At 52.4% G+C, this 21,908-nt stretch overlaps 10 protein-coding genes across 10 annotated transcripts; 5 read left to right on the forward strand and 5 right to left on the reverse strand.

The window, feature by feature from the left end:
* Positions 1 to 19: 19 nt before the first annotated feature.
* CC77DRAFT_950021 (hypothetical protein) lies at positions 20 to 2,328 on the forward strand (the record flags this gene model as incomplete). The annotated part of the gene is made up of 2 exons (XM_018535293.1): positions 20 to 1,192; positions 1,246 to 2,328. The coding sequence occupies 2 exons, from the start codon at positions 20 to 22 to the stop codon at positions 2,326 to 2,328; spliced, it is 2,256 nt and encodes a 751-aa protein (XP_018379298.1).
* Positions 2,329 to 2,581: 253 nt separating this feature from the next.
* On the reverse strand, positions 2,582 to 4,534 carry CC77DRAFT_1026290 (hypothetical protein). Its single transcript, XM_018526225.1, has one exon. The coding sequence runs from the start codon at positions 4,503 to 4,505 to the stop codon at positions 2,763 to 2,765; it is 1,743 nt and encodes a 580-aa protein (XP_018379299.1). The 5' UTR covers positions 4,506 to 4,534; the 3' UTR covers positions 2,582 to 2,762.
* Positions 4,535 to 4,642: 108 nt separating this feature from the next.
* CC77DRAFT_590263 (hypothetical protein) lies at positions 4,643 to 6,296 on the forward strand. The gene is made up of 3 exons (XM_018532381.1): positions 4,643 to 5,489; positions 5,538 to 5,563; positions 5,627 to 6,296. Exons 1-3 carry the CDS (start codon positions 5,127 to 5,129, stop codon positions 6,102 to 6,104), a joined length of 867 nt encoding a protein of 288 aa, XP_018379300.1. The 5' UTR covers positions 4,643 to 5,126; the 3' UTR covers positions 6,105 to 6,296.
* Positions 6,297 to 6,601: 305 nt separating this feature from the next.
* On the forward strand, positions 6,602 to 7,271 carry CC77DRAFT_1026292 (hypothetical protein). Its single transcript, XM_018526226.1, has one exon. It carries the CDS (start codon positions 6,641 to 6,643, stop codon positions 7,106 to 7,108), a length of 468 nt encoding a protein of 155 aa, XP_018379301.1. The 5' UTR covers positions 6,602 to 6,640; the 3' UTR covers positions 7,109 to 7,271.
* CC77DRAFT_590284 (hypothetical protein) lies at positions 7,205 to 8,100 on the reverse strand. The gene is made up of 2 exons (XM_018532382.1): positions 7,558 to 8,100; positions 7,205 to 7,509 (listed from the first exon to the last, which is right to left on the reverse strand). Exons 1-2 carry the CDS (start codon positions 7,952 to 7,954, stop codon positions 7,301 to 7,303), a joined length of 606 nt encoding a protein of 201 aa, XP_018379302.1. The 5' UTR covers positions 7,955 to 8,100; the 3' UTR covers positions 7,205 to 7,300.
* Positions 8,101 to 9,123: 1,023 nt separating this feature from the next.
* On the forward strand, positions 9,124 to 10,012 carry CC77DRAFT_1002448 (cutinase precursor; the record flags this gene model as incomplete). The annotated part of the gene is made up of 2 exons (XM_018523186.1): positions 9,124 to 9,601; positions 9,661 to 10,012. Exons 1-2 carry the CDS (start codon positions 9,252 to 9,254, stop codon positions 10,010 to 10,012), a joined length of 702 nt encoding a protein of 233 aa, XP_018379303.1. The 5' UTR covers positions 9,124 to 9,251.
* A 104-nt stretch (positions 10,013 to 10,116) lies between these two features.
* CC77DRAFT_976425 (Arabinanase/levansucrase/invertase) lies at positions 10,117 to 12,164 on the reverse strand. Its single transcript, XM_018535943.1, has 4 exons — positions 11,717 to 12,164; positions 11,598 to 11,665; positions 11,184 to 11,544; positions 10,117 to 11,133 (listed from the first exon to the last, which is right to left on the reverse strand). Exons 1-4 carry the CDS (start codon positions 11,804 to 11,806, stop codon positions 10,312 to 10,314), a joined length of 1,341 nt encoding a protein of 446 aa, XP_018379304.1. The 5' UTR covers positions 11,807 to 12,164; the 3' UTR covers positions 10,117 to 10,311.
* A 61-nt stretch (positions 12,165 to 12,225) lies between these two features.
* CC77DRAFT_1026298 (barren) lies at positions 12,226 to 14,892 on the forward strand. Its single transcript, XM_018526227.1, has 3 exons — positions 12,226 to 12,622; positions 12,673 to 14,463; positions 14,514 to 14,892. The coding sequence occupies exons 1-3, from the start codon at positions 12,296 to 12,298 to the stop codon at positions 14,775 to 14,777; spliced, it is 2,382 nt and encodes a 793-aa protein (XP_018379305.1). The 5' UTR covers positions 12,226 to 12,295; the 3' UTR covers positions 14,778 to 14,892.
* Positions 14,893 to 16,420: 1,528 nt separating this feature from the next.
* On the reverse strand, positions 16,421 to 17,220 carry CC77DRAFT_949932 (PR-1-like protein; the record flags this gene model as incomplete). Its single annotated transcript, XM_018535285.1, has 3 exons — positions 16,421 to 16,709; positions 16,766 to 16,875; positions 17,032 to 17,220. The coding sequence occupies 3 exons, from the start codon at positions 17,218 to 17,220 to the stop codon at positions 16,421 to 16,423; spliced, it is 588 nt and encodes a 195-aa protein (XP_018379306.1).
* Positions 17,221 to 17,818: 598 nt separating this feature from the next.
* On the reverse strand, positions 17,819 to 21,042 carry CC77DRAFT_1026299 (hypothetical protein). The gene is made up of 3 exons (XM_018526228.1): positions 20,965 to 21,042; positions 18,747 to 20,796; positions 17,819 to 18,697 (listed from the first exon to the last, which is right to left on the reverse strand). The coding sequence occupies exons 1-3, from the start codon at positions 20,967 to 20,969 to the stop codon at positions 18,155 to 18,157; spliced, it is 2,598 nt and encodes an 865-aa protein (XP_018379307.1). The 5' UTR covers positions 20,970 to 21,042; the 3' UTR covers positions 17,819 to 18,154.
* Between the last annotated feature and the right edge of the window lie 866 nt (positions 21,043 to 21,908).

A 21,908-nucleotide genomic window follows, 5' to 3' on the forward strand; every position in this document is an offset into this window, starting at 1 on the left:
CCACGCAGCTCAGCCGGCGATGACTGCCCATAGAGAGGAACAGTCTGTCTGCATTGTAGGAGCTGGGCCTGCAGGGATAGTTGCTGCGAGGACTTTGAAACAGCATGGCTATGTGGTTACCGTGTATGAGGCAGCAGACCGCGTAGGTGGCATGTGGAGAGATGGACATGGAGGACCAAGTGACAAATGCAGTCCAGAGATGCGGACCAATTTGAGCAGATATACAGTTGCATTTTCCGATTTGCCTTGGACTTCGGTAGACTTGGATCTCTCGAGACCCGCTGTGCATCCACTAGCTGCTCCGCCCATGTTCCCTAGAGCGTGGCAAGTGGGACGATATCTTGAAGCATACGCAAAAGGCTTTGGCATCACTGATAATCTGCTCCTGGGGAAGCGGGTTGTCCAGGCATCCCTGCAAGAAGATCGTACCTGGAAAGTTATCAGCGACGACGGTACCGGCCAGCTAGACTCCCGTACGTTTGACCGATTGATTGTGGCTAGTGGTTTCTTCAACAAGCCAGCTGGTACCTTCGATCCTACTCCTTCTACAAGTCTTCCAAACATCCAGCACTCCTCAAAATTTCGGTCTCTCTCTGAGTTGACGAGTTCTCCCGGAAAGGTGGCCGTGATCGGGGGTGGTATTAGCGGCTCAGAAGCTGCCGCACAGGCTGCTTTCCAAATCTCGAACGCGAAATACGCACCCAGTGAGAAGACATCTACGCATGCCGAAAGCAGGGTCTTTCACATCATCAACCGTCCCTTCTACTGTCTTCCTCGTCATCTTCCTCAAGACCCTCAGGACCAAGACGGAAACTTCAACCCAGCACCCAGATTCCTTCCCTTGGATCTGGTTCTCTACAATCTTTCGCGCCGTGGCAATGGAGAGATTTCAGCAGCCATCTCTACAGTGCCACCCGAAAAAGCGAATAAAGGACACGAATTCCTGAGAGCAAGTATAGGATACGACTTGAGCGACGTGGGACACGCCGAGCTCGCATACGCACCAAGCCAGACACAGCACCCCGGATATACTGGCATTACAGATACTTACATGGAGTTTGTGAGAAGTGGCATTATTGTACCAGTAAGAGGATGGGTTGACAGTGTTGCACAGGCAAGTGACGGTGTCTCCCTAGACATTGGTCTGAAGCAGTACGAGCCCTGGTATCATGGATCGGGGAAAGAGCCAAAGGTAACTACACTACTCCTAATTTCAGTAGTGACGAAGATACTGATAGCTTACAGAGCCAGAGCAAGATCTGCGACGTCGTGGGTATCATCGAAGCTACCGGCTACAAAGCCGACCTGGACTGGCTTGACCCTTGCGTCAGAGGCCTTCTTGCCGACGATAGCACCGCACCAAATTCACGTATACCATATCTCCTTTCCCGTGGGTCGGTGTTCTCTCAGCGAGTCCCTACAATTGGGTTTGTGGGCTTCTATGAGGGTCCTTATTGGGGGGTGATGGAGATGCAAGCTCGACTTCTTGCTCAAAGCTGGGCCAAGCGGGATTCTGAGCAGCTGCCGTCTTTATTGTCCGAATTACACAGATACGATGACACGAAACGCATGCAAGAAGCGATGAACCAGAAATCGCTACAGGTACCTCAGTTCTGGATGGCAGATTACGTTGGTTTGATTGAAGAATTTGCACGAGGAACAGGCGCCTCGCGCGACGACTCGCTATTTGGCGGCCAAACGGGTCCTACCTTTCCATCGCGCTATCACCATGCAGGTACCAATGCCCAGGCGAAGGAAGTAGTCGAAGACGTTGCCAAGGTACTCCAGGCTTCCCAAGAAGATGCTCGGTTCGTTGCTGCCGCAGTGTTTACAGGTATGCAAGGTGTGTGGAACATGACACGCAAAATTGACTCACATACCAACACACCTGGCGGCGTGTTTGTGGGCACAGCACACTTCCACCCACGCCAATCTACCGATCCAACCACTTACATATCCGAATACCTGTACGTCGAACAAGGCACATTCACCATGGATACTGGCCTGTCTTTTCCTGCGACTCGCCGTTACATCTATCGATACAATGAGATACGCGACGAGATCACAGCATGGTTTGCTAAAGATGACAACAAAAGTGTAGGAGCACTGTTCAACACGTGGGGGTTCTACGCGCCAGTTGACAACAAGTCTGGATGGATGGCCAAAGGTTATCATTGGTGTGATCCGGATACGTACCGCAATCACTGCGAGTTCAAGTTTCGCGGTGCGAAGATTGAGCGATTCATGATCAGATACGAGGTTGAGGGACCGAAGAAGGATTACTCGCATGAGAGCTGGTATGAGAGAGCAGGGGCTAGCAGCAGTTGAATGGAGATTTAGAGGTTCGTATAGTGTCGGAGTGACTGGTACCATCGACAAGAGTTGTGCAAAGGTAGTATAGCACCGTTTCTTTTTTCACACAAGTTTTCACGGGAAGTACCGATGAACAAGGCAAGAGATAATTGCGCCTTCTCACTCATACCTGTCAGAATCGGAAACAGCGTCGGCGGAAGTGTTAACGGTCACAGCTACGGTCTCAGTGAGTTGGAGATGATCAGATATTGGCTTATAGTAGCTCCTGGCATATCATCGATGCCATAGGTGCAAGAAGGTAGGCCCTTAGCACTATGTACAAAATACAATGTCAGATTGGATGAAGAATGGCTCTGGAAAAGTGCCTTTGGAGTGTTATGTATTCAAAGGGTATCATATACATGTCGTCATATCGTACAGCAATACATCGTTATGAAATCTCTGGCATTTCATGTGTCCATCTGCTCAACACCCCCGTTAACAAGTGAACTAGGGTGTGTGGGTGGACCGTCTCGCCCTAGGCTCTTGAGATCTGCTAGCAAGGTTCTGAGATGGTTCTCACGGTTCTGGTTGCTGCCCCATGTGACCGCCTGGGAGTAATACAGTATATCCCAGGCCTCGTCACTGATATTTTGGAGAAAGGTAGGTAAAGATCGCGCTTTTTGGTACGAGCGCCAGAGAATCCGGCGGATGTCGTCATTTGCGCCGATGTATGCGAATTCAATGGCTTGATTGAAAGACTTCAGCGCGGGCGAGATGTTAAAAGGTGGGGGCAGATGAACGCGGAGTCGTTGGAGGGCGGCAGAGTGTTCTGGATCCTGGAGGGCGGCAGCCATACGTTCTTTGAGCGTAGTAGTGCGGTCGTCTTCGAGTTGGTAGGGATCAGGTGCACTATCGTGCGCAATAGTAGTAAGATCACCTTGCTGTTGCTTGTTTTCTGAGATGAGCTTTTGAATGTACATGAGCTTCTCCATCAACTTGGGGTCTTTCATGATTTCGTCAACTTTGGCTTGTAGCTCGGCGGGAACATCTTCCTCGTCCTCCACAAGCTGCTGGGGCTGCGATGCCTTCGACTCGGCAAACTTCATGATCTCCTCCGCTAATTCTTGCGGGTCCATCTCACGTTCGAATACACCGTCTTGATCTTGGTTCGACGACGAGTCTTCATTGAGGGCTGCATCAAGTTCAGACTCAAGGCCGCTGTCGCCACCCAGCGACTTCATGATATCCCGCATCTGATGTAGGAGTTTATCCACATCCTGCAGGTCCTCGGGCGTTGTCATGGTGAGATCGTCATCTGGGGCCTCAGCTTCAGCGATAGCGTCCTCTGTGTTTCTCTGGTACTCCTCCCATTCAGTCTCTAATTTCGGGCTATCGAGATGTTCGCTCATAGCAGCAACCTTCTTCTGCATAGCTTCGTTGGCCCCCAGCTTGTCCATTGCCTTGTTCAGCATGGCTTGATAATCGGGGTTGTCCATTTCCTCCACATCTGGCATCTCGTCGATGCACTTTTGGAGGTCAGCCTTCGCATCTCCGATATCCGGATCGCTGACAATGTCTTGTAGAGTTTGGAGTGTGGCCGTCCGTAGGCCAGTCTTGAACTCTTTGCTTTCCTTCCCTGCTTCGATGGCTGCCTGCTCTTCTAATTGCTGGAGCTCTTTCCTCGACTTGATGCCTTCCTTGATATCCTTGAGCTCGTCCGTCAATTCGGCGAAGTTTGGGTTAGCCAGTAAGCTGTCGATCAGTCGCCGGTTCAGCCTTGCGTCGTCGTAGTCCGGGTTCTTCTGTGATTCCTCTATCATCATGTACATCTCTTTGTCTTTCTTGCGATCTTCCGGTGTGGCTAAGCGTTCAACGAGACGCTGTGGCGTGCCTTTGTCCAAGTCCTGCTCATACCAGTTGATGACGGGCATATCGTCACGTTCGAGTTCGGCGTCGGACAGCGGGCGCATAAGCCTGTCCGTTTCCGCATCGTTCTCGAAAACGGATTTTGTGCCTTTGAGCTTGTCCCGTATCGCAGACCTGGATCCGGTCGTCGCATCCTTCTCCGTCTCATCGGGTCGGCTGGCTTTTGTGCGTTTTCCACGTCGAGGGCACGCTGGTAAAGGGTGGAGTACAGAGCATGTTGTAGCACGAGGCCGTGCGAGCGCCCTCAAAAGTAATCGGGGAGATACATGTGTGCGTGCGAGCATTGTGATGGTGCTAATGGTGGCAGACTCCCTGTCGCTGTTTCCCCAAAGTTCTGGCGCGGATGCAAACGATGCAAACACCACGTCATCTTGGCACCCCCGAGAACTCCGCAAATGCTTGCCAAGAATTACTCCTGCGAAGCAAAGCCCTCAAGCACACCAAACATAGTTCTGACACCGTTCTCCACGCTGAGGCCCTATCCGTCATCGTCATCATCATCCCCGCGAGAGCCACTAACAAGGCCATTATCAAAGGCTTCGCTGCGCCTCCAAGTATGCTCGTTGAGAACGCCTGCCAGACTTGAGTCTTTCTCCGCCCACTCGACTACTTCTCTTCAACTGCTACCTGGGTTTGTGATGTTCTTGTTCGAAGAGTCGCATGTCAATCAAGATGTGTGCTTAAAGCGGAAACATGGAAGCTAGAGAGAAAGAGCAAAGGTTGCGGCAGTGCGGCGGAGGCGGCCGTGAGTGCCTTATAAGACCTCGTGAAATCAGCAGCAAGTGAAGCTTGTTTAAAGGTTGCACCGTGTTCGTTCCAGAAACGCGCTGTTTATCACAGTCTCCGACTGGGAACGCCTTTCTAGGAAGCTTACACCCTGGTCACTGATCAACCAACAACTCACCATGCATCGCTTCACGAGAGTGAGCAAGAATCACGACATAAGTCTCTTTGACTATGATCTACTACCAGCATGTGCGAGGTCATGCCGTATCCTGGAGATCTCTGAAGGCAACTGTGTTCCACCAGCGGCTCCGATATCCGATCTGTCCACATACAGAAACTGCGTGTGTCAGTCCGATTACCTGCGCAGCCTCCATACGGGTGGAGTGGTTTGTCAACATGTATGTAATGAAGAGGACGATGAAATTATCCACAGCTACTACGTTAATATATGTACATCTCCAAAGCCAGCGAAGACGAACATGTTCATCTCCACGTTGACCATGAGTTCAGCGGCTGTACGAACGACAGTCGCATCCAGCCTGGTCTATCACCCAACCGTCGCGACCCCTGCATGCACTGAGACAAGCCAGGGTATCCCAAAGAGTGACTACCAATGGTACGTATGGGACCTTTATCCTCCAAACCATAGGCTGATGGTTCCAAGGTCTGATCAGAACAGCAAATACCTGGCTACAGCAGCTGGTGTAATTCTCGCAATTATTGCAGCTTTACTTGGGATAGTCTATTACCGTCGCCGTAACAACCATAATTCCAAGCTCGCGAATCAACAAGTCCATGGTCGCTCAATCGCCCTACAGTCACCCACATGCCAAGCAGCACAATCACTCCGGCTTGACGCTGAACAAGATCGGCACTTGAAGACAAGCGCTAATGCTGACTCGTTGCTTTTGGCGATACATAGCCCTTCCGTCCCACCTCCATTCGCGCCGCCGACTCCAAGCCATAAACTTGGACATACCATTCGAGTTTATGCGAAGAGAGATAATGAGGGAGATGATCTTGGGAGAAGTGACGTCGAAGGACCTACCACCCTGGTGCGGTCACTAAGCAGAACGGAGAGGTTGATAAGGGAGAGGATTAGAATGACTGGTCGACCTGACATCCCAATCAGTGCGACCCCAAAGATTACAAGGTGACAAACGTGTAAACGTAGTATATTTTGCAAGGTCTGTTTTGGATTTTCGTGGCCATATGCATGAATGTGGCACAGCTGGAGTGGAAAGGGTAATAGTACAATACATAGGCAAGCCATGGGTCTGAATTAGATTCTTCTACCACAACAATGTGTTCATATAACGTGATCAATGGAATTGTATATTATAGTTAATCACTTGCGCGATATTGCAGGTATGATGAAAGAGCTGTGTTGGGCGCCAGACGATTATCAAGGTGAGCTATCCTGATGGGGTTAAGGCGCTACCCGCCCGCGTTTCCATCATCAGGAGCGCTGCATCGATCCGTCCTCGTCTTACTACATCCAGGGAGGACTATACAATAGAAACAATGATGATCAAATGGTTGCGCCACAAACGACCCAGCGGCAACGTGTCAGCATCGCCCGTAAAAAATACCCAGCGCTTTGGTACAACAGACAGCTGACTCTGTGCAGCCCCAAAAGACGGATTGTGCGTTTCTGGAACTACCAGGCGAGATACGCAATCATATATACGCCATGGCTATCTACCCAGAGTTGTCTTCCATTGTGATCGTAAATTGCACCAAACCGGAGCATCTTGCCGTGTCGGTGCTGAACCTTCCTCTCTTTCGCGTCAGTCGCCAGATTCGGGCTGAATGCCTTTCCTATATGTGCTCCAGGTTCCCTATACGGATCCTTGGCCTACAGACTGCGATTGTCTTCTTTTCTTGCGCAGGACCAGCTACCTCCGAGATAAAGGCACTCACCCTTGTGCAGCCAGCCATGAGCATTCTGGAGAGCAAAGAAAGTCGAGATACTGTGGAGCACTTTTTCGCAGCACTGAACAGAATGGAAGATTTGAACGAACTTGTATTGGAGGACATAGGGAGGAATCCAATGCTAGAACAGAGTGGAAAGGAACTGGAGTTTGTAAGGAGAGTGAAGGACTTGAGCAAGAGAGGCTTGGATGTGAAAGTTAGGTTTGGGAAAGAACGGGTGGTGTGAGTAAGACATGAGATGCATCACCGGTCGACACAGTCAGAAACCTGATTGTTGCCTTCTTGGCATTGTTCGTGCTACAAAACCCAGAAACTTCTACGAAATGGGCTCCCGAAGCATCACTGTGCTGTAATCTGTACCTTCTAACCCATAGTGTGTCAGATCCCACGTTACCACTGCAATGCCGAAAACACAAAGTCAGTGACAGTCCCGAAGGCAGTTGATTTGTCGCGACTTACCCTCCTTGGCTTGGAATCCCATTCTCTCATATAACGGCTTGCCCATTGGTGACGATTCCAAGAAGGCAGGTAGTCTTGCGCGATCCGCTTGCCTGGTACCCCAATCGAGCAGCATGGCCCCTGCACCCCTACGATAATGGTCTGGGTGCGTTGCGAGGATGTGTAAAACTAGTGTTTGTTAGCAGATCATCTCGACATGTTTGGCTGGGCACTGACAGTAAAAAGGCTTTGTTCCCATGTATTCTTTCCTTACTCGACTAAGAAAGGCCATGAAGTCCAGCAAGCCTTGTTGTCCTTTGTCTTTCTCGTCGGGTACCGGATACATCTTCTTGGCTTCTTCTTCACTTCGCTCCTGCTCGTTGATGCGCCATTTGGCGACTGCAATCATTTTCCCATCGAGATCGGTGTCAATGACTTTGAGGTAAATAACATCTTTCTCTTCGCTCCACGACTTGACGTGCTTGCCGACAGACTTTTGGACATACTCCTCTGTGATAGGATTTGGCGTGAGCAGAGATGTGATACCCCCGCCGTTGGCGAAGGCAGCAATCTGTATGGCGACGAACTCGTCAAAGTCGGTGGGAGAGGTTATGCGATGGACTTCAAGAGGCATGATGTGCGTCCACTTACGATACCTGAACTCTGAAACTGTTTACTGGAAGACCTTTCTTGCGCAGCGCTAGAGCTAGTTATACAATGAAAGATCATGGACTGGGATATTGCACAAGTCGCTAGTACCTTCCTCTTGGGGCAAAGGCGGGGTGGTGCCAAATACCAAAGTAGCCAACGTCGCCCTTTTCTCCTCGCGATTCCAGTGTTTCTGCATCGTAGCCCTTTTCTCTTGTTCTTTCAGCGTCTCTGCAGCGTAGCCCTTTCGAATCATCCCGACGTGTATGCGCGATGCATCAGCTTGAGAAGCGTTTTCCCACAGTGACGTTGGCGGCACAAATGTCAAGGCGTGCTCGTTCGCCCGCATCTGGATAGCTACGATGCTTTCGCAGACACCATGTCGCATGGACAAGCTCACCAAGACTTTTGAACGAGCCATGTTGGCGACGATCCGGTATTTCCGGGAAGCTGTGCGACCGTAGGTTTGGAACGCAGCTTGGCCTTGAGTCTGGAACGCATGACGATTCGGGATCTGAAGAGATGGAACGGGCTGCTGAAACAGTCACAGGATGTGAACACGGTGCGACAGAACTCAGAGTCATGAGACGTGATTTTAGCCGAACATCTTTGTCGGATGCGATTGGCTCGCCGTTTCCCCATAGTCTGGTTACAACGTTGGACGTCCTGAGCTCAGTCTGAAGCCGCATTGACGTCAAGTCACGCGGACAGCGAAGCATCAAATCGCAGGGATAGGAAACAACGCCAAGCATCTCACACCCAGCCCCATCAGATGGAACTCGCCGCCTCGGTCATCTAGAGTATCCATGCTGCGCATCACCCGTGGACCTCGGCAGTTTTTGTCACAGTTCCTGCTAGGTATACCGGGACAGCGGCTACTAGGCTGTAGCTCTAACCCTAATCCCGTTCCCGATGGCCTCGATTCGACATGGAAGGGCTCGTAGAATATGTCGCACGACACCCTTGACCGCCAGTATGCGTACTATTTGTGGTCTGGCATGACGTTTGATGTCTTTTCGAAAAGCAAGTGAAAACATGACAGATGTGTACATCGCATGTTCAAGCTCCTGAAAAGCGGTGGTTAATTGTTCAGCGTTGACCATGGCATTCTGCTGGGCCAGATTATAAGAAGACATGTCATTCGCTTCATGAGATGAACAGCAGCCCATCCATCTCTACTTCACTTCTCAAGATACCCGTACTTGTTTTATCTACATTCACCACATACTTGTAATATCTTAATACAAATTCCTTGACGGAATCAAGCCACACCCTCTACAGCCATGAAGTCCCTCGTCTTCCTCCTCCCAACCACCGCATTCGCCGCCCTTACTTCGATCACTCAGAACGACGTGAAGAATGGCGGCGGTTGCAAACCAATGACCGTCCTTTTCGCCCGTGGCACAACCGAACTTGGCAACATGGGCAGCATTGCGGGCCCGCCATTTGTCACGGCCCTCGGCGCCATGATGGGAGGTGCTGCCAACGTCGCCGTACAAGGCATCCAGTACCCAGCAGATGTTCCAGGCTTCCTTGTTGGTGGTGACAAAGGAGGCAGTCAGCTCATGGCGCAGATGGTTGGACAGGTCAGGGCGCAATGCCCAGACACTACACTGGTTATGGCGGGCTACTCGTAAGTAACAAGCAATTCCAACAGGATTTGAGGACTATGAAGCCTAACGGAACAACCAGACAAGGTGGACAGCTCGTTCATAACGCAGCAGATATGCTTAGTGCCCAGGACTCGGCCTTTGTGTCCAGCGCTGTCATCTTTGGTGACCCAAACAACGGCAAGCCTGTCGGTAAAGTCGCGGCCGGAAACACCAAGATCATCTGCGCAACTGGCGATCTTATCTGTGCGGGCCAGGCTGTCATCCTGGCGCCGCACTTGTCATATGGTGCTAATGCGAACGAGGCTGCCAAGTTCGTCATGAGCAACATGGCAGCCGGTGGTGCGGCGGCTGGAGCTGGAGCTGCTGCCAAGGGTGCGGCAGCTAAGGGTGCTGCTGCTCGAAGCGTGAAGGCAAAGTATTTCATCTCTTAGTCTCCTGTGTTGCTTCACGGGCCCTATCTCACCTAACGTAACAATGACGCAAACGCTGTATATATATACCTTCGCTCGTTCAGCAGCTGCAGGTCAGCTCGTATCACCAAGTTTAAATGGAAACTTGCGAATTCAAACATTTTCCAATCTCCATTCAAGTTATCATGCTTGGGATCATACCTAGGTACTCCACGCATCTCCTACTGTCTTTTTCGGAGCCCACGGTCAAATCTTCTCCCCTCTTGTACCAAGCCTAACGCTTTGGGCAGTATGAAACATGGATCTCAAGCCTTGATGAATCACCTAACTGGAACGAAGATCCTGTCGATGTCTGGTCCCCAACCTCCATCAATACCGCTGATCTTGACTTCATTCGTACCCTGCTTCAAATCGACGTGTATCACCGAGCTGGCTGGATCCCCTCCTCCATGGGGCAGGAATGCTAGCTTCTGCGTTTTCCCGTTCACACTAATATTTGCATACCTTTGACTCTTGTCACCGTTGAGATGCTTGATCCTCATCGTCGTGCGAGTCGTTGCTGAAGACTGGATATTGGGAAATGTGGCCGAGCCGGACGTGGTGCCGCCAATGTACCCAGCTGCCTTGGAGCCTGAGCAGGAAGAGCAGGCCTGAGATTTGGCACCGTTAGCAAGGTTTGCGCTTTCACCTTCGTACGAGGTTTCTTCGGGGCCGGAGGTAGTGGCCCCAGAGTTGGGGTCGAGAATCCAGTTGACTGTGTTCTTCATGCTGGCGGTAGTCCCGGAGATCTGAAGTGGGAGCCACACGTATGTGCTTCTCATCAAGTTCTCACTCTGCCATCGATCGCCCATGTATACGTATCCGTTCCCAACAGGCAATACAAAGGTTGTTTGAGAAGCGTACGTGTTTGATCCTGAGTCTGCAAACTTTTTCCACGAAGACCATGGTCCCGAAAGGGCCGTTGATGTACTGTAGTAGTTGTCGTTTGGGTTCCATCCGGTGAGCTGTGAAGCGAACATGAAGTATACACCCTCGTGTTTGATGACGGCTGGGGACTCATATTTCTCTTTCCAGACGTAGACATTTTTAGTAATGTTGAGATAGTCATCGGAGAGTGCGTTGATACGTAAGCCGTTGCTGCGCTATTCTTGTCAGTAATGTGGGTGCTGATGGTTGAACAAGAGAAGCCTACGTCTTCAGTGAGTAGATAACCCTTGCCGTCGTCATCAACGAACACGCCTGAATCTCTACTCTCGAAACCCAATGGTCGCTCGCTTCGCAAATACGTGTATTTTCCACAGACACTGTCTCCAACAGCGACACCGATCTTGGCCTCACCATAGTCGGCGCTGTCAATATGCATCCATAGAACATACTTGCCTGTTTGCTTGTTGTGCATAACCTTTGGTCTCTCGATGACACGATTGGGTCCTGTATCGCCGGATGCAGTACGAGAGATCAGGGCACCCTCATAAGTCCATTCGACGAGGTTAGTGGACGAGTAGCAGTTGATGTTTGTGAAAGCTGTTCCGTTGGTTTTGTCTTCGCCAACCCTATCGGTGTGTCAGACTGGGAGAGCTTGAGCCTATGCGTAGACCATTCCTACCAATACCACTTTCCTCCATCCTTGATGATGCCGGCGCCGTGAGCCTGAATGTGCTGACCTGTGTTTGTCTGAAGCGATGTCGTCAGTTAGCGTACCGGATGGGACACGACGCAACGCACTGCTGTCCAGGTTGCACCAGGGACGATCTGAAGTGTCGCACTCGCGACTGAGGCGGTCAAGCTAAGGCCTGCTAAACTAAGAAGGCGCATGGCGAAGTTGGGATATCAGAATGCAGATGTCAGTCAAGAATGGCGGGTCGAGGAAGCACGTCTAAGATATAGTGTCGAGCGACCAATAGGCCTAGCATCGTCATGCTAACATATCCAGTAGGATGTCCGCTCATCCCTCATTGACGGAAAATGGAGGCCGCGCTATGGAGTGTCACGAGTAAACACGAAGGTTTAATAGTTGGGGCGGCGTATTAACATCGGAGCAAGGGTAGTAGTAAACGAATTGTGGGGAAGGAGAGTTTAGGTGCGGAAACTATGCTTAATTGGACGTCTGTCGCGTACATTGCCATGGTGGCTGCATGGGTTGCAAATAGCCCGACGTCCGTGATATTGCGAGTGTGGGTGTCTGCACTCGGGAGCGCGTTGATGCGGAAGGTCATGGTCGTAGCGCGCTAACCCCCGCGCGGATTCGCCCAAACAAACAACGCTCCGGCCAGGGCCATCACAAGCACCACAACCCAACCCACCATGGCGCGCACGACCAAGTACAACACGGCCGTCTCGCCGCAGAAGACACCCATCAAGGTGCCGCTCAACGACGACCGACAGGAAAAGGCCATCCGCCGCCATGCACAGCAAGAAGCCCAGCGCAACTCGATGCGCGCCTCGACGGCTACTGCCACGCCTGGAAGACGACGCACGTTGCATGGCGCCGACCATGACAGCCCCCAAACGCCCTCGCAAGACCAGGACGACATGCCAGACATCACTGGCAACGCCGTCACGCCGGGAAACCGCGGCGTCATGCCCTTGCTGGCCAACTTCGAGGAATGGATGAAGATGGCCACGGACAACGTAGGCATACACAGCTGCACCCACTAGGTCGAGGCTGACGTGACGGGCAGAAAATCAACGCAAACAACTCGTGGAACTTCGCTCTCATCGATTACTTTCACGAAATGTCTCTACTCAAGGAAGGCGACGGCGTCAACTTTCAGAAGGCGAGCTGCACACTCGATGGCTGCGTCAAGATCTATACCAGCAGGGTCGACAGCGTGGCCACCGACACGGGCAAGCTGCTTAGCGGACTCGCAGAGAATGCCAGCAAGAAGCGGAGAGACGGTCATGACGCTGATGGAGGCGACGACGACGACGACGGCGAAGGCGAAGATGGTGAGGATGGAGAGGGTGGCCAGAAGAAGCGCAAGAAGAGGGCTGCCCGGTCGGCCGAAGCTACCCTCGCGTCTTCCTTTGCACAACTACAGAACAAGAAGATGGAGCTCGAGTTTTCAGTAGATCCGCTCTTCAAAAAAGCCTCCGCCGACTTTGACGAGGGCGGAGCAAAAGGTCTCCTCCTGAATCACCTGGCCATAGACGGAAGAGGCAGGATCGTCTTTGACAGCAGCGACGACGCAAACGATGCGACCGCCGACGACACACGTGCTACCCCAGTGCCCGAAGACGCCCATATGCAGCAAGACCAGTCCCAGACGCCCGATGCTATCGATGTCGATATATCTGGCCTGGCTGCCAGGTACTTTCCCGATCTATCCCAGCTCGACCGGGAGGACGTGTGCCCCTCGATGAAGACGTTCGACCTTGGTGATGTAAACGGTTCCATGGATCTTCCCTTTCTCAAGGCCCCCGATGACTCTGCCAACGAAGACGGTGCCAAAGATGAAGAAGACGAGGCGGGCAACCGGTCAGGCCTCTTTTTGGATGACGACAATCCTATGGGCTTCGACGATGACGACGACGTGAACATGGGCGGATTCGACCTACCTCCGGAAACGGGCTTTGGCGAAGGCGGAGAGGTCTGGGCTCGTCAAGTAATCCAACATCCACAGGCTCGCGTTCACACTATGGGCCTTGAAGGGGATGAGGAGCCAGACAGCGCCGAGGGTGCACTCGGCACTGGTGCTCAATATGGCGTCTCTATGATGCACGGTCGTGATCAAGAACAGGAGAATATTCTGACCTACTTCGATCAAGCTCTTAAGAAGAGCTGGGCAGGTCCTGAGCATTGGCGTATCTCACGAGTCAAGCATTCTGCAAAGGCAACACCAGCAACGAAACGGAAAGAGAGGGAGCCCTTCGAGATTGACTTCGCCGCACCCATGGCTCAGACACTAGCTGATATGCTCTACACGCCTGCAACATCCAATTCAACTATATCTCTACCAAAAGCGCAATGGAAGTCCAAGTCGCGTAATCTTCTCCCAGACGACAAGCATTTCAACTCGAAGCAGCTATTGCGTCTCTTCTTGAAACCCAAAGCACGTATGGACTCCCGAAAGGGCGGACGCCGTGCACAAGCACAGTCTGGAGACCCAGCACGCGTCGACGAAGCATACTGGGCTGATCAAGGTCAAGAAGGCGAGGGTGACGACATACAGGGCAATTACGATGCCGACTTCTTCCAAGATGATGGTTTGCCAATGCCTGGTGGGCCTATCGACGATGAGGACGTTTTCGCAGACGCTCGCGACCACTTTTCGCCGCCGCCTGACGCACCCGAAGCTACACTACCAATAGACGGCATGCTACCTAGCTCGCAGACTGACGCGTTTGGTGCGCAGCTAGTAACACAAAGCCGACGATTCCGGCCCGAATACGTGCAGTACGCAAGAGTCGCAAAGAAGGTGGACGTGAAAAGATTGAAGGACGAGCTATGGAAAGGTATCGGATTCGAAGACGTAAGTTATGGAACCAACTCTTACATAGCATCCAAGCTGACCAATATTAGATCTCTGGGCCTCCTCAACCCAACGTCGCCGACGATCCAGCAAACAAAGCTGTCGATGGTTCATTGACTTTTACCGATGTCGTCAACAGCTTACAGGCTGTGTATCCGAAACAAACCATGGCCGATATCTCAACGAGTTATTGCTTCATCTGCTTGCTGCATCTAGCCAACGAACAAGGTTTGGTTATCGAGAATCAAGAGAAGTACGAGAACCTTACCATACGGAAAGACTTCACGGCGGAGTTGGATGTTGGTGGGGCATGAGGTCCTACTATCTGGGTCACTCATTCTCACAGCTCGCCTTATAGCTGATTGAAACACGACTCTAATTTATACATTATTAGAACCAATGATACCTTGCTTCATGAGCTGCAAGCGTTTGAAACGCTTGTTTTTCCCACTTCACCAGACGATTCCTTCCTACCTCCAAACGCTCCTGTTTCCCGTCGCAAGCCTCGTGCGCTTTGGTAATCTGTATTCATCCCCCAGGTTCGAAGCAGTAATGCCCGTAAGCAGTCGTGATACCAGAGCCCAGAATTGAGTGTACCTATGACTTTCAACAGTCCTCTAGCCATTTCCTTGTTCTTTAGCTGCGGAAGTCCTTTGTTTCAAGCGCTCTGGGCAGTATTCGGGACATTGTTCGTGTCCAAAGCAGTGTCGTCCACTCGATCCTGGTAGGTCGGCATGAACACAATGGTTGTAATCAGCCCCCTCCTTGTCCTTACCGCAGCCACGGCATCGTGATCTCAACAGGTTCACTCGATGTGAGTCAAGCACCAAATGGGACGGTCGATAGCAGTGAGAGTGTCCGCAGAGATGTGATACTTCGAACTGTTGGGGCACATCCCCGACGATGGTGGTGAACTTCAACGCGTATCTGAATCCCATAACATTCATGGCAGCATGCGTGTATAGCAGATTTCCCCTAAATGCTGGTTCAGGTTCTTGCGATTGATGTTGTGTACCCGGTACATGGTCTAGGCACTTCCAAAAGGATATCGCCAGCTCGTTGTTCCTCGAGCTACCCAACAACCGCGAGGGCCCACAACTTCAGTGTCGTTGAGAAGCACACGCCAGCACTCTCCATCTCTGATTTGCCGCGACAGTCTGAATCTCGCTGACCCTAGCCGGTATCTATGAAGATCAACCAGTTGCTGGTACATAGGTGCAGGTGGAACCATCAGTTGCTCCTCCAACAGTCGATCGGGCAGGACGGTGATCTTCCGGGAAATGCGAACTTCGATCATCCGCTGGACATTGCGTCTAGGAGGACTTTGGGCTATTGAGACGTTGTCCGTAGTAGAGTCTGTGGTCTGTTGCGTATCATGTTGATTTCGAAGTCTTCGACTGGACCTAGGTGCAGTATGAGATCTCAAGCAGGTACGACGATCGATCGGATTCAGAGTTGTTGTGGAGCCGATTATGCGAGCCATCTTTGGGAAGTAGAGTGTTATCTTAGAGTAGGAAAGTGTGAAGCAAACACCCTCGAGACAGTGCCCGTCTTGTGTACTGGTTGTATCAACATATGTAGATGACTTGTAGGTCGTCAATCAGATTTCAAGCAAACATAGAATCATCTACAAATACGTGATGAAGATACGTTTACGCCTAACGGTAGACTACATGTAGGTCACAACATCATGCATGGTACTCTCGGGATGGCATGCTGGCAGCAGGATGCATCTAGGATCGATATGACAAAGGACTTCGCGGCGCAGTACATGAATGAAGGAATAGGGCGACTGCAGCGATTCAATGAAGTGATAGCCCGTTGTGTTGTGAACAATTTACTGTCACAGTTGCCTTTTGGTTGTTTTTATTGGCCCGGCACCAACCGTCCCGTCTTCACGTATCCGCTAGTAAGGTGTTGCATATAAAGAAACGATACATCATTTTTCGCTACGTCTTCACAACCATACAGCGACCATCCATCCAGTGACGAGTCCGATCCACACATACAGTACTTTCTCGATCGCTGTGCTTGGTGCTTTTGACTCTGCATCCTGTTGCGGTGTAGACTGCACATTCTCCTTAAACTGTCCAACCACATTTCCCCGAGGCCAGTACTCGCAGACGACAAACCACCCCGGAGCATCGCCCTCACCACCACTGGTACCACCATTACATTCTTTGCGGCCGCACCCCATTGAGGTTGTCGATTTCCACACAAGTTGAGTAAAGTGGCCAGTTTCCTCGCTTGGTAAAGTCAGTAAGCACGTATATACATGGCGTAAACAGAGAGTTGAACAAACCTAAATTCCCCTGCCCTGAAATCGTACTTCGTGCTCTCATTTCCCCATGCCATGACGGTAAGCTCTGCGCTGCCATATCCTGAACCGAGATTCTCACCGTATGGTCCGCCCTACACGGTCTCTAGCATTAGCGCAGTCGACATGTCATTGTAGTTCCCGAGCCGCTGATCCTTCTCCCATCTGTGGGTATTGTCGCTTTGGAAGCGAGACATCGATTCCGGGTTTCAGCAGCGCGTGCTGGCCTAGGATCAAGTGGTGTAACGTACGCTATGCTCAAATTTGCAACCGTCTGCCAAGTCCTGAGCGTAGTCGGATAGCGTCGTGTTCCACTCAAGCTTTGATGCATTGTGTTGCACACGATACTCATTAGTGACGTTCATCAAGTCGTCCTGAAAAGAGCTGTCACTCGTGTATGATGTCGTTGCTTCGTCAGCAGCTGCGGCCAACACGGTCATGATGAGGGCGACGAGCATGCCAAGAAAAGGGCTTGGTTTCCACATATTGGGCCACTCGAATACGAAGGGTAGTGAATGTCCTGATGAAAGATACAAAGCTCGTGCGTGGACTGTATTGAAACACTTTTCGACGTTATAAGAAGCAAAACATGTAAATGTTTGATGAGATATCGACAGCAGTTTCGTAGTAAGTGAAAGCCGAAATCCGGTTTCTGAGCTACTGCAGGAGCGGCGACTCGAAGTTAACGGTCATCGTGTTGTTCCTTGGATAGGGCGCAAAGATTATGACGTAGGTGGATAAGGGAAGTTAGCGACATCAACCCCCTGTCCAGATCCTAATGCATGTCTGGGCAACGGATGGAAGCTGATCGGCATTTTAGGATATGTATCATATTTCTTAATCAACATACAACATGGCTTCAACAAACATTCCTTTCATTGTCCAGATTCGTTACTCGTATTATCATCAACTCTCATCAATCCAACCACACGATTGTCCCATAAGTCGGTAGTCCGTGCGTTCACTGACCATCGCAGCCATATACTTAAATCAAAATCAAGCGCAACGCCGACGCCAAACCAGAAGGGGTAGTCCAGAGGCCAAAGCGACACGCAATACGAAACGTACGACGCTAAAACGACCATGGTATCTGAACTTTTCCTTGTAATCGAAAACAAAAAGCCTCGAATAGAAAAGTGACAAATGACAGAAGATCAAGGCGCGTATCGCGACTCCCCAACAGTACCTGGTATATCTCGCGAAAAACAAAGAAGCATCGAGACGGCGCTTAAGCGGCCAACCGAAGAGCGCTGCAGCGGGGACGGGGCATGACTGTTCAAAAACGTGAAGGAGTCTACTAGCATCACTGACGCTCAACTCCGCAGCAGCCTCAGAGGATCCAGTCGACCATTTCTGGTTTCTCTGCAACCAAGCCTATTTCTTCTTCCTGACTTGGGTGCCAGCAGCCCATCTGAAGAAAGGTGATGGCGCAGGCTTCTTGCGAGAACTTCCGGAGCTGCCACTGCCACTGGGCATAACGACAACTGCAGGAGGGGGGGAACCACCAGCAGGATGTCCAGGAGGCGGCGGTGGGGGTGGAGGACCAGGCATGACACCCGGAGGAGGAGGGGGCACTTGCACGATATGTGCCTGAGGGAGGGATTGGCGTTTCTGGCTCTTGTCCCTCTTGCCCTTTCCTTTCAACGGAAGGTGGCTGGACAGGAACACTTGCGCATCCGGTGGAGGGGGCGGTGGTGGAGGAAACGCTTCTTTGGGCGGTTCCGGTGGTGGTGGCGGGGGTTCAGGCATTGGCCACATATGCATAGTAATGGCCCAGTCTGGTTGGATCATGGTTTCCCAGACCTGGGGGAGGATGATCTCGCCGTCCGGTCCGACGAGGTCGTAGTGGCCTTCATGAACGTGAGGGCCAATCACATCGACGTGCAGAAAAGCTTGCTTGATGAGTTCTTCCATGCCCTGACCGAATGTTAGCTCCAAATTGAGACCTGTTACCCAGACAACTTACCTTCCATGTTTTACACAGAGCCCACGGGAAGCTGAACTTGCGACCAACAGCATCCTTGAACTTGATTGGGGCCTTTGGAGCGTCGGATGGTTTCAACTTGGCGGCCTCTTCTTCAGCAGCCTTCTTTCCCTTTTCCAGGTCGTCCGCAGCAGCCTTGGCTTCTGCCAAAGCCTTCTCATGGGCCTTCTTGGTCTCCTCGGCTTCTGCGGCGGCTTTCTTCTCAGCTTCTTCACGTGCCTTTTGCGCTGCTTCGAGCATCAGCTTGGCTTTTTCGGCAGCGGCTTTCTTTTCTTCTGCAATCTTGGTTGCCTCCGCATCTGCAGCTGCCTTGTCGGCTGCTCGAGCCGCGTCTGCAGCCGCCTCACGCTTGAGTTGTTCGTCTTTCTGAGCAAGGATGAGGCTTTCGAGTTTGGCGAGCTTGTCTTCATCACCCCTCTTCTTTGCCTCGGCAGCTTCTTGAGCAGCCTTCTCGGCAGCCTCCTTCTTAGCCTTTTCTTTCTCGATTTTAGCCTCTTGTTGGGCAATGAGCAGATTTTCGAGGCGATCGAACTTGGCTAATTCAGCGTCTCTTCTTGCTTTCTCGGCCGCCTTTCTCTCCTCTTCCTCCTTGCCCAATAAGAGTTTCTCAAGCTTGGAGAGCATGCCCTCCTCCTTTGGATCAGGTTGCGCGGGAGCGGGAGGCGGAGGGGGAGGTTGAGCCATCATAGCCATAGGGTGCATTTGTTGCATGAGCTGCTGTTGCATGGGTTGCTGCATGAGTTGCTGTTGCATGGGTTGCTGTTGCAACTGCTGTTGTTGCATAAGCTGCTGCAACGTCTGCAGTTGCATCTGGTCAGCAGGGGTTTGGGCTGGCTGAGGCTGAGGTGGGGGCGGAGGCGGAGCTGGTGCAGCGGGGACATGATGTTCTTCTTCAGGCGGAGGCTGGGGCTTCGGTGTAGGACGCTTCGAGGGTGGATGCGAGGGTGGGTGCGAAGGCGGGTGTTGTGGAGGTGGAGAGTGATGCTCTGGATGTCCGTACGGATACATGTGCGGTGGCATGCCACCATAGGGCGAAGCACCGTATGGTGGGTAGTAGCCCATTGGTGAATAAGGCATCATGTCTGCTTGGGGCGCCGCCGGCATGGACTTACGATGACCCCTACGTGATTGACGCGGATCTTGGTGGCGTGGGTCTTGATGGCGCGGGTCCTGGTAATCGGGAAAGTAACCGCCGCGTGGATCGCCAGCCGAAGGAGGACCTTGAGTAAAAGGATTCTGGCCGTTAGGGGCAAAGGGGTTCTGAGCATAGGCCGAGTGTGCCTCTTGACCGAAGGGCACCAGCTGACCCGGGGGCGATTGTGCGCCGCCCGGGAAGCCGCCGTAGGGGTAGCGTGGATCCGACATCAAGCTGGGCGCATAGCCGTTGGGAGCATGTTGGGGTATGTGGCCCCAGCCAGCACTGGGATGGCCGGGAGGATGGCCAGGGTGGGGCGGGGCTCCGTATGGGTAGTCGTCGTCCTCGACCTCGAGAGCGTCCTGATGGACGGATTGGGGCCTTGGCCGCCTCGACCTGCGTGTGCGCTCCAGTTTGCTGCGGCTGCGGCTACGACTTTGGCTCTCGTGGCGCGAGGGAGGATCTGGGACGGGCGCTGCGTGACGCGAAGAGGCTCGATCTCGGTGCGAGGCCTTTGTGCGTGGTCCACGTGGAGGGGCTATAGCAGGTGGGGGAATAACGTGGCGTGCAACAGCGTGATGCGAGACAGCGTGCCGCTGCGCCGAGTGGTGCTTGCTGACGACTTGTGGACGCGAGGCCGAGTCGGAGGGGTTGATTTCGTCCTCTATGTAGTCCCACGAGCCTTCCTCGTCGTCGTCTTCGTCTTCCTCGTCGTCGTCGTCGTCTTCCTCGCCCTCTTCGTCTTCTTCGTCGTCTTCCTCGTCGGTCGCCTCCGAGGTGGTGTATTCGTCCTCGCTGGCGGAGACTACCTGGATGCCGGCCGAGTCCTCGTCGGTAAAGTCGTCGTCGTCTTCGAAGGCGCCCGTGTGGTTATTGACTGTGATTCCCTTCCGGAGTCTGATGGCCACGTTAGTGTCGCCCTTGACATGATAGCGGCGCTGGGGAGGAGAAATGGACACGCTCGACGGCGCGGTGCTGTGTGTTGCGCGCGACTTTACAGCGGAGCGCCGCGACGACGCAGCATGGGGCATGGCGCGACGTTGGGGGAGATGGGCTATGACTAACGGCATGAGTCTGGTGGTGCTGACGGAACCGCACTCGAGCCTCCTTCTGCTAGAGAATGGCCGAGTCCAGGGTTCCGAGGTGCGCGAGCAAGGTGCGGTGCGGTGTGGGCGAAGGGAGGATTGGAGGTGGAGCACAGGTGCGGGCGCGAGAAGATGTTAGGAGAACGCGGGGCAGGGCAGGAGATGGGTTGCTGTCCAAGGTTGCCTAAGCACAAAAACGGTACGCTATAACCAGTGGCGTATGGGTAAACAACAACAATCTCAAAATCCACGGCAGACTGTGGTCAGGCGGGACAGTCGGGCGACGTCTTGGGGAGGGCAGGAGAGCAGAAAAAGCGTCAACCCTGGCTGCCGAAACGGTTTGGTTCTAACTAGGCGGCTGTGTCGTGTCGTGCTTCGGTCTTGTCTCTAACGTCAAATCGATATAGTAGGAATTCGTGTTTCAAGGCCGGCGCCCAACCCTCCAGTCCAGACAATAGTGCGCAGAAAACGATTGTGCTGGCTCGGACATAGTCTGGCTGAAGCAATAGTAGATATGCTTGATGATGACGACAGCGATGTAATGTCTGCGATGTGATGTGGAAGCCGCTCTACTATACTCCATCTACAGTGCCCGTTGCCATTGCTATTAAATTCACCTCATCATCCTGCAGCAGTACTGCCATCGCTGGGAGTCATGCTACCTTTGTCTAGCCGGCTACGTGGTTCCAACTCAGCGGCCTCACTGACCGCTTAGCAGCCCAAACGATGCGGCTCATGCAGCCCAACGAGGGCATAGTCGGGTGTCTGACACGTGTAGTCATGAGGAGCGACGACTGTTTGCTTATTCGACAACAACGTCACCGTCGACAGAGCATGTCTGTGGAACAAGCTGCCTCTAACGTGTTTCAGAGCGCTCACGTACCAAGACAGCGTGCTGTATAAACCACGTCCAGTATACGCCCA

The sequence above is a fragment of the Alternaria alternata genome (genome assembly GCF_001642055.1).
Source record: "Alternaria alternata strain SRC1lrK2f unplaced genomic scaffold CC77scaffold_37, whole genome shotgun sequence".
NCBI classification, from domain to species: Eukaryota; Fungi; Ascomycota; class Dothideomycetes; order Pleosporales; family Pleosporaceae; genus Alternaria; species Alternaria alternata.

What these genes read in the sequence shown, in the direction of transcription:
- CC77DRAFT_1026290 (XM_018526225.1), bottom strand. Translation starts at nt 4,505, where the DNA reads ATGCTCGCACGCACACATGTATCTCCCCGATTACTTTTGAGGGCGCTC.
- CC77DRAFT_590263 (XM_018532381.1), top strand. Translation starts at nt 5,127, where the DNA reads ATGCATCGCTTCACGAGAGTGAGCAAGAATCACGACATAAGTCTCTTT. An exon ending in CGACAGTCGCATCCAGCCTG is followed by an intron (nt 5,490 to 5,537) that starts GTCTATCACCCA and finishes GAGACAAGCCAG; the next exon opens with GGTATCCCAAAGAGTGACTA. An exon ending in CCAAAGAGTGACTACCAATG is followed by an intron (nt 5,564 to 5,626) that starts GTACGTATGGGA and finishes TGATCAGAACAG; the next exon opens with CAAATACCTGGCTACAGCAG.
- CC77DRAFT_1026292 (XM_018526226.1), top strand. Translation starts at nt 6,641, where the DNA reads ATGGCTATCTACCCAGAGTTGTCTTCCATTGTGATCGTAAATTGCACC.
- CC77DRAFT_590284 (XM_018532382.1), bottom strand. Translation starts at nt 7,954, where the DNA reads ATGCCTCTTGAAGTCCATCGCATAACCTCTCCCACCGACTTTGACGAG. An exon ending in GGGAACAAAGCCTTTTTACT is followed by an intron (nt 7,510 to 7,557) that starts GTCAGTGCCCAG and finishes AACAAACACTAG; the next exon opens with TTTTACACATCCTCGCAACG.
- CC77DRAFT_976425 (XM_018535943.1), bottom strand. Translation starts at nt 11,806, where the DNA reads ATGCGCCTTCTTAGTTTAGCAGGCCTTAGCTTGACCGCCTCAGTCGCG. An exon ending in GATGGAGGAAAGTGGTATTG is followed by an intron (nt 11,545 to 11,597) that starts GTAGGAATGGTC and finishes ACACACCGATAG; the next exon opens with GGTTGGCGAAGACAAAACCA. An exon ending in GTTATCTACTCACTGAAGAC is followed by an intron (nt 11,134 to 11,183) that starts GTAGGCTTCTCT and finishes TGACAAGAATAG; the next exon opens with CGCAGCAACGGCTTACGTAT.
- CC77DRAFT_1026298 (XM_018526227.1), top strand. Translation starts at nt 12,296, where the DNA reads ATGGCGCGCACGACCAAGTACAACACGGCCGTCTCGCCGCAGAAGACA. An exon ending in TGAAGATGGCCACGGACAAC is followed by an intron (nt 12,623 to 12,672) that starts GTAGGCATACAC and finishes CGTGACGGGCAG; the next exon opens with AAAATCAACGCAAACAACTC. An exon ending in AAGGTATCGGATTCGAAGAC is followed by an intron (nt 14,464 to 14,513) that starts GTAAGTTATGGA and finishes GACCAATATTAG; the next exon opens with ATCTCTGGGCCTCCTCAACC.
- CC77DRAFT_1026299 (XM_018526228.1), bottom strand. An exon ending in CTCTGTGTAAAACATGGAAG is followed by an intron (nt 18,698 to 18,746) that starts GTAAGTTGTCTG and finishes ACATTCGGTCAG; the next exon opens with GGCATGGAAGAACTCATCAA.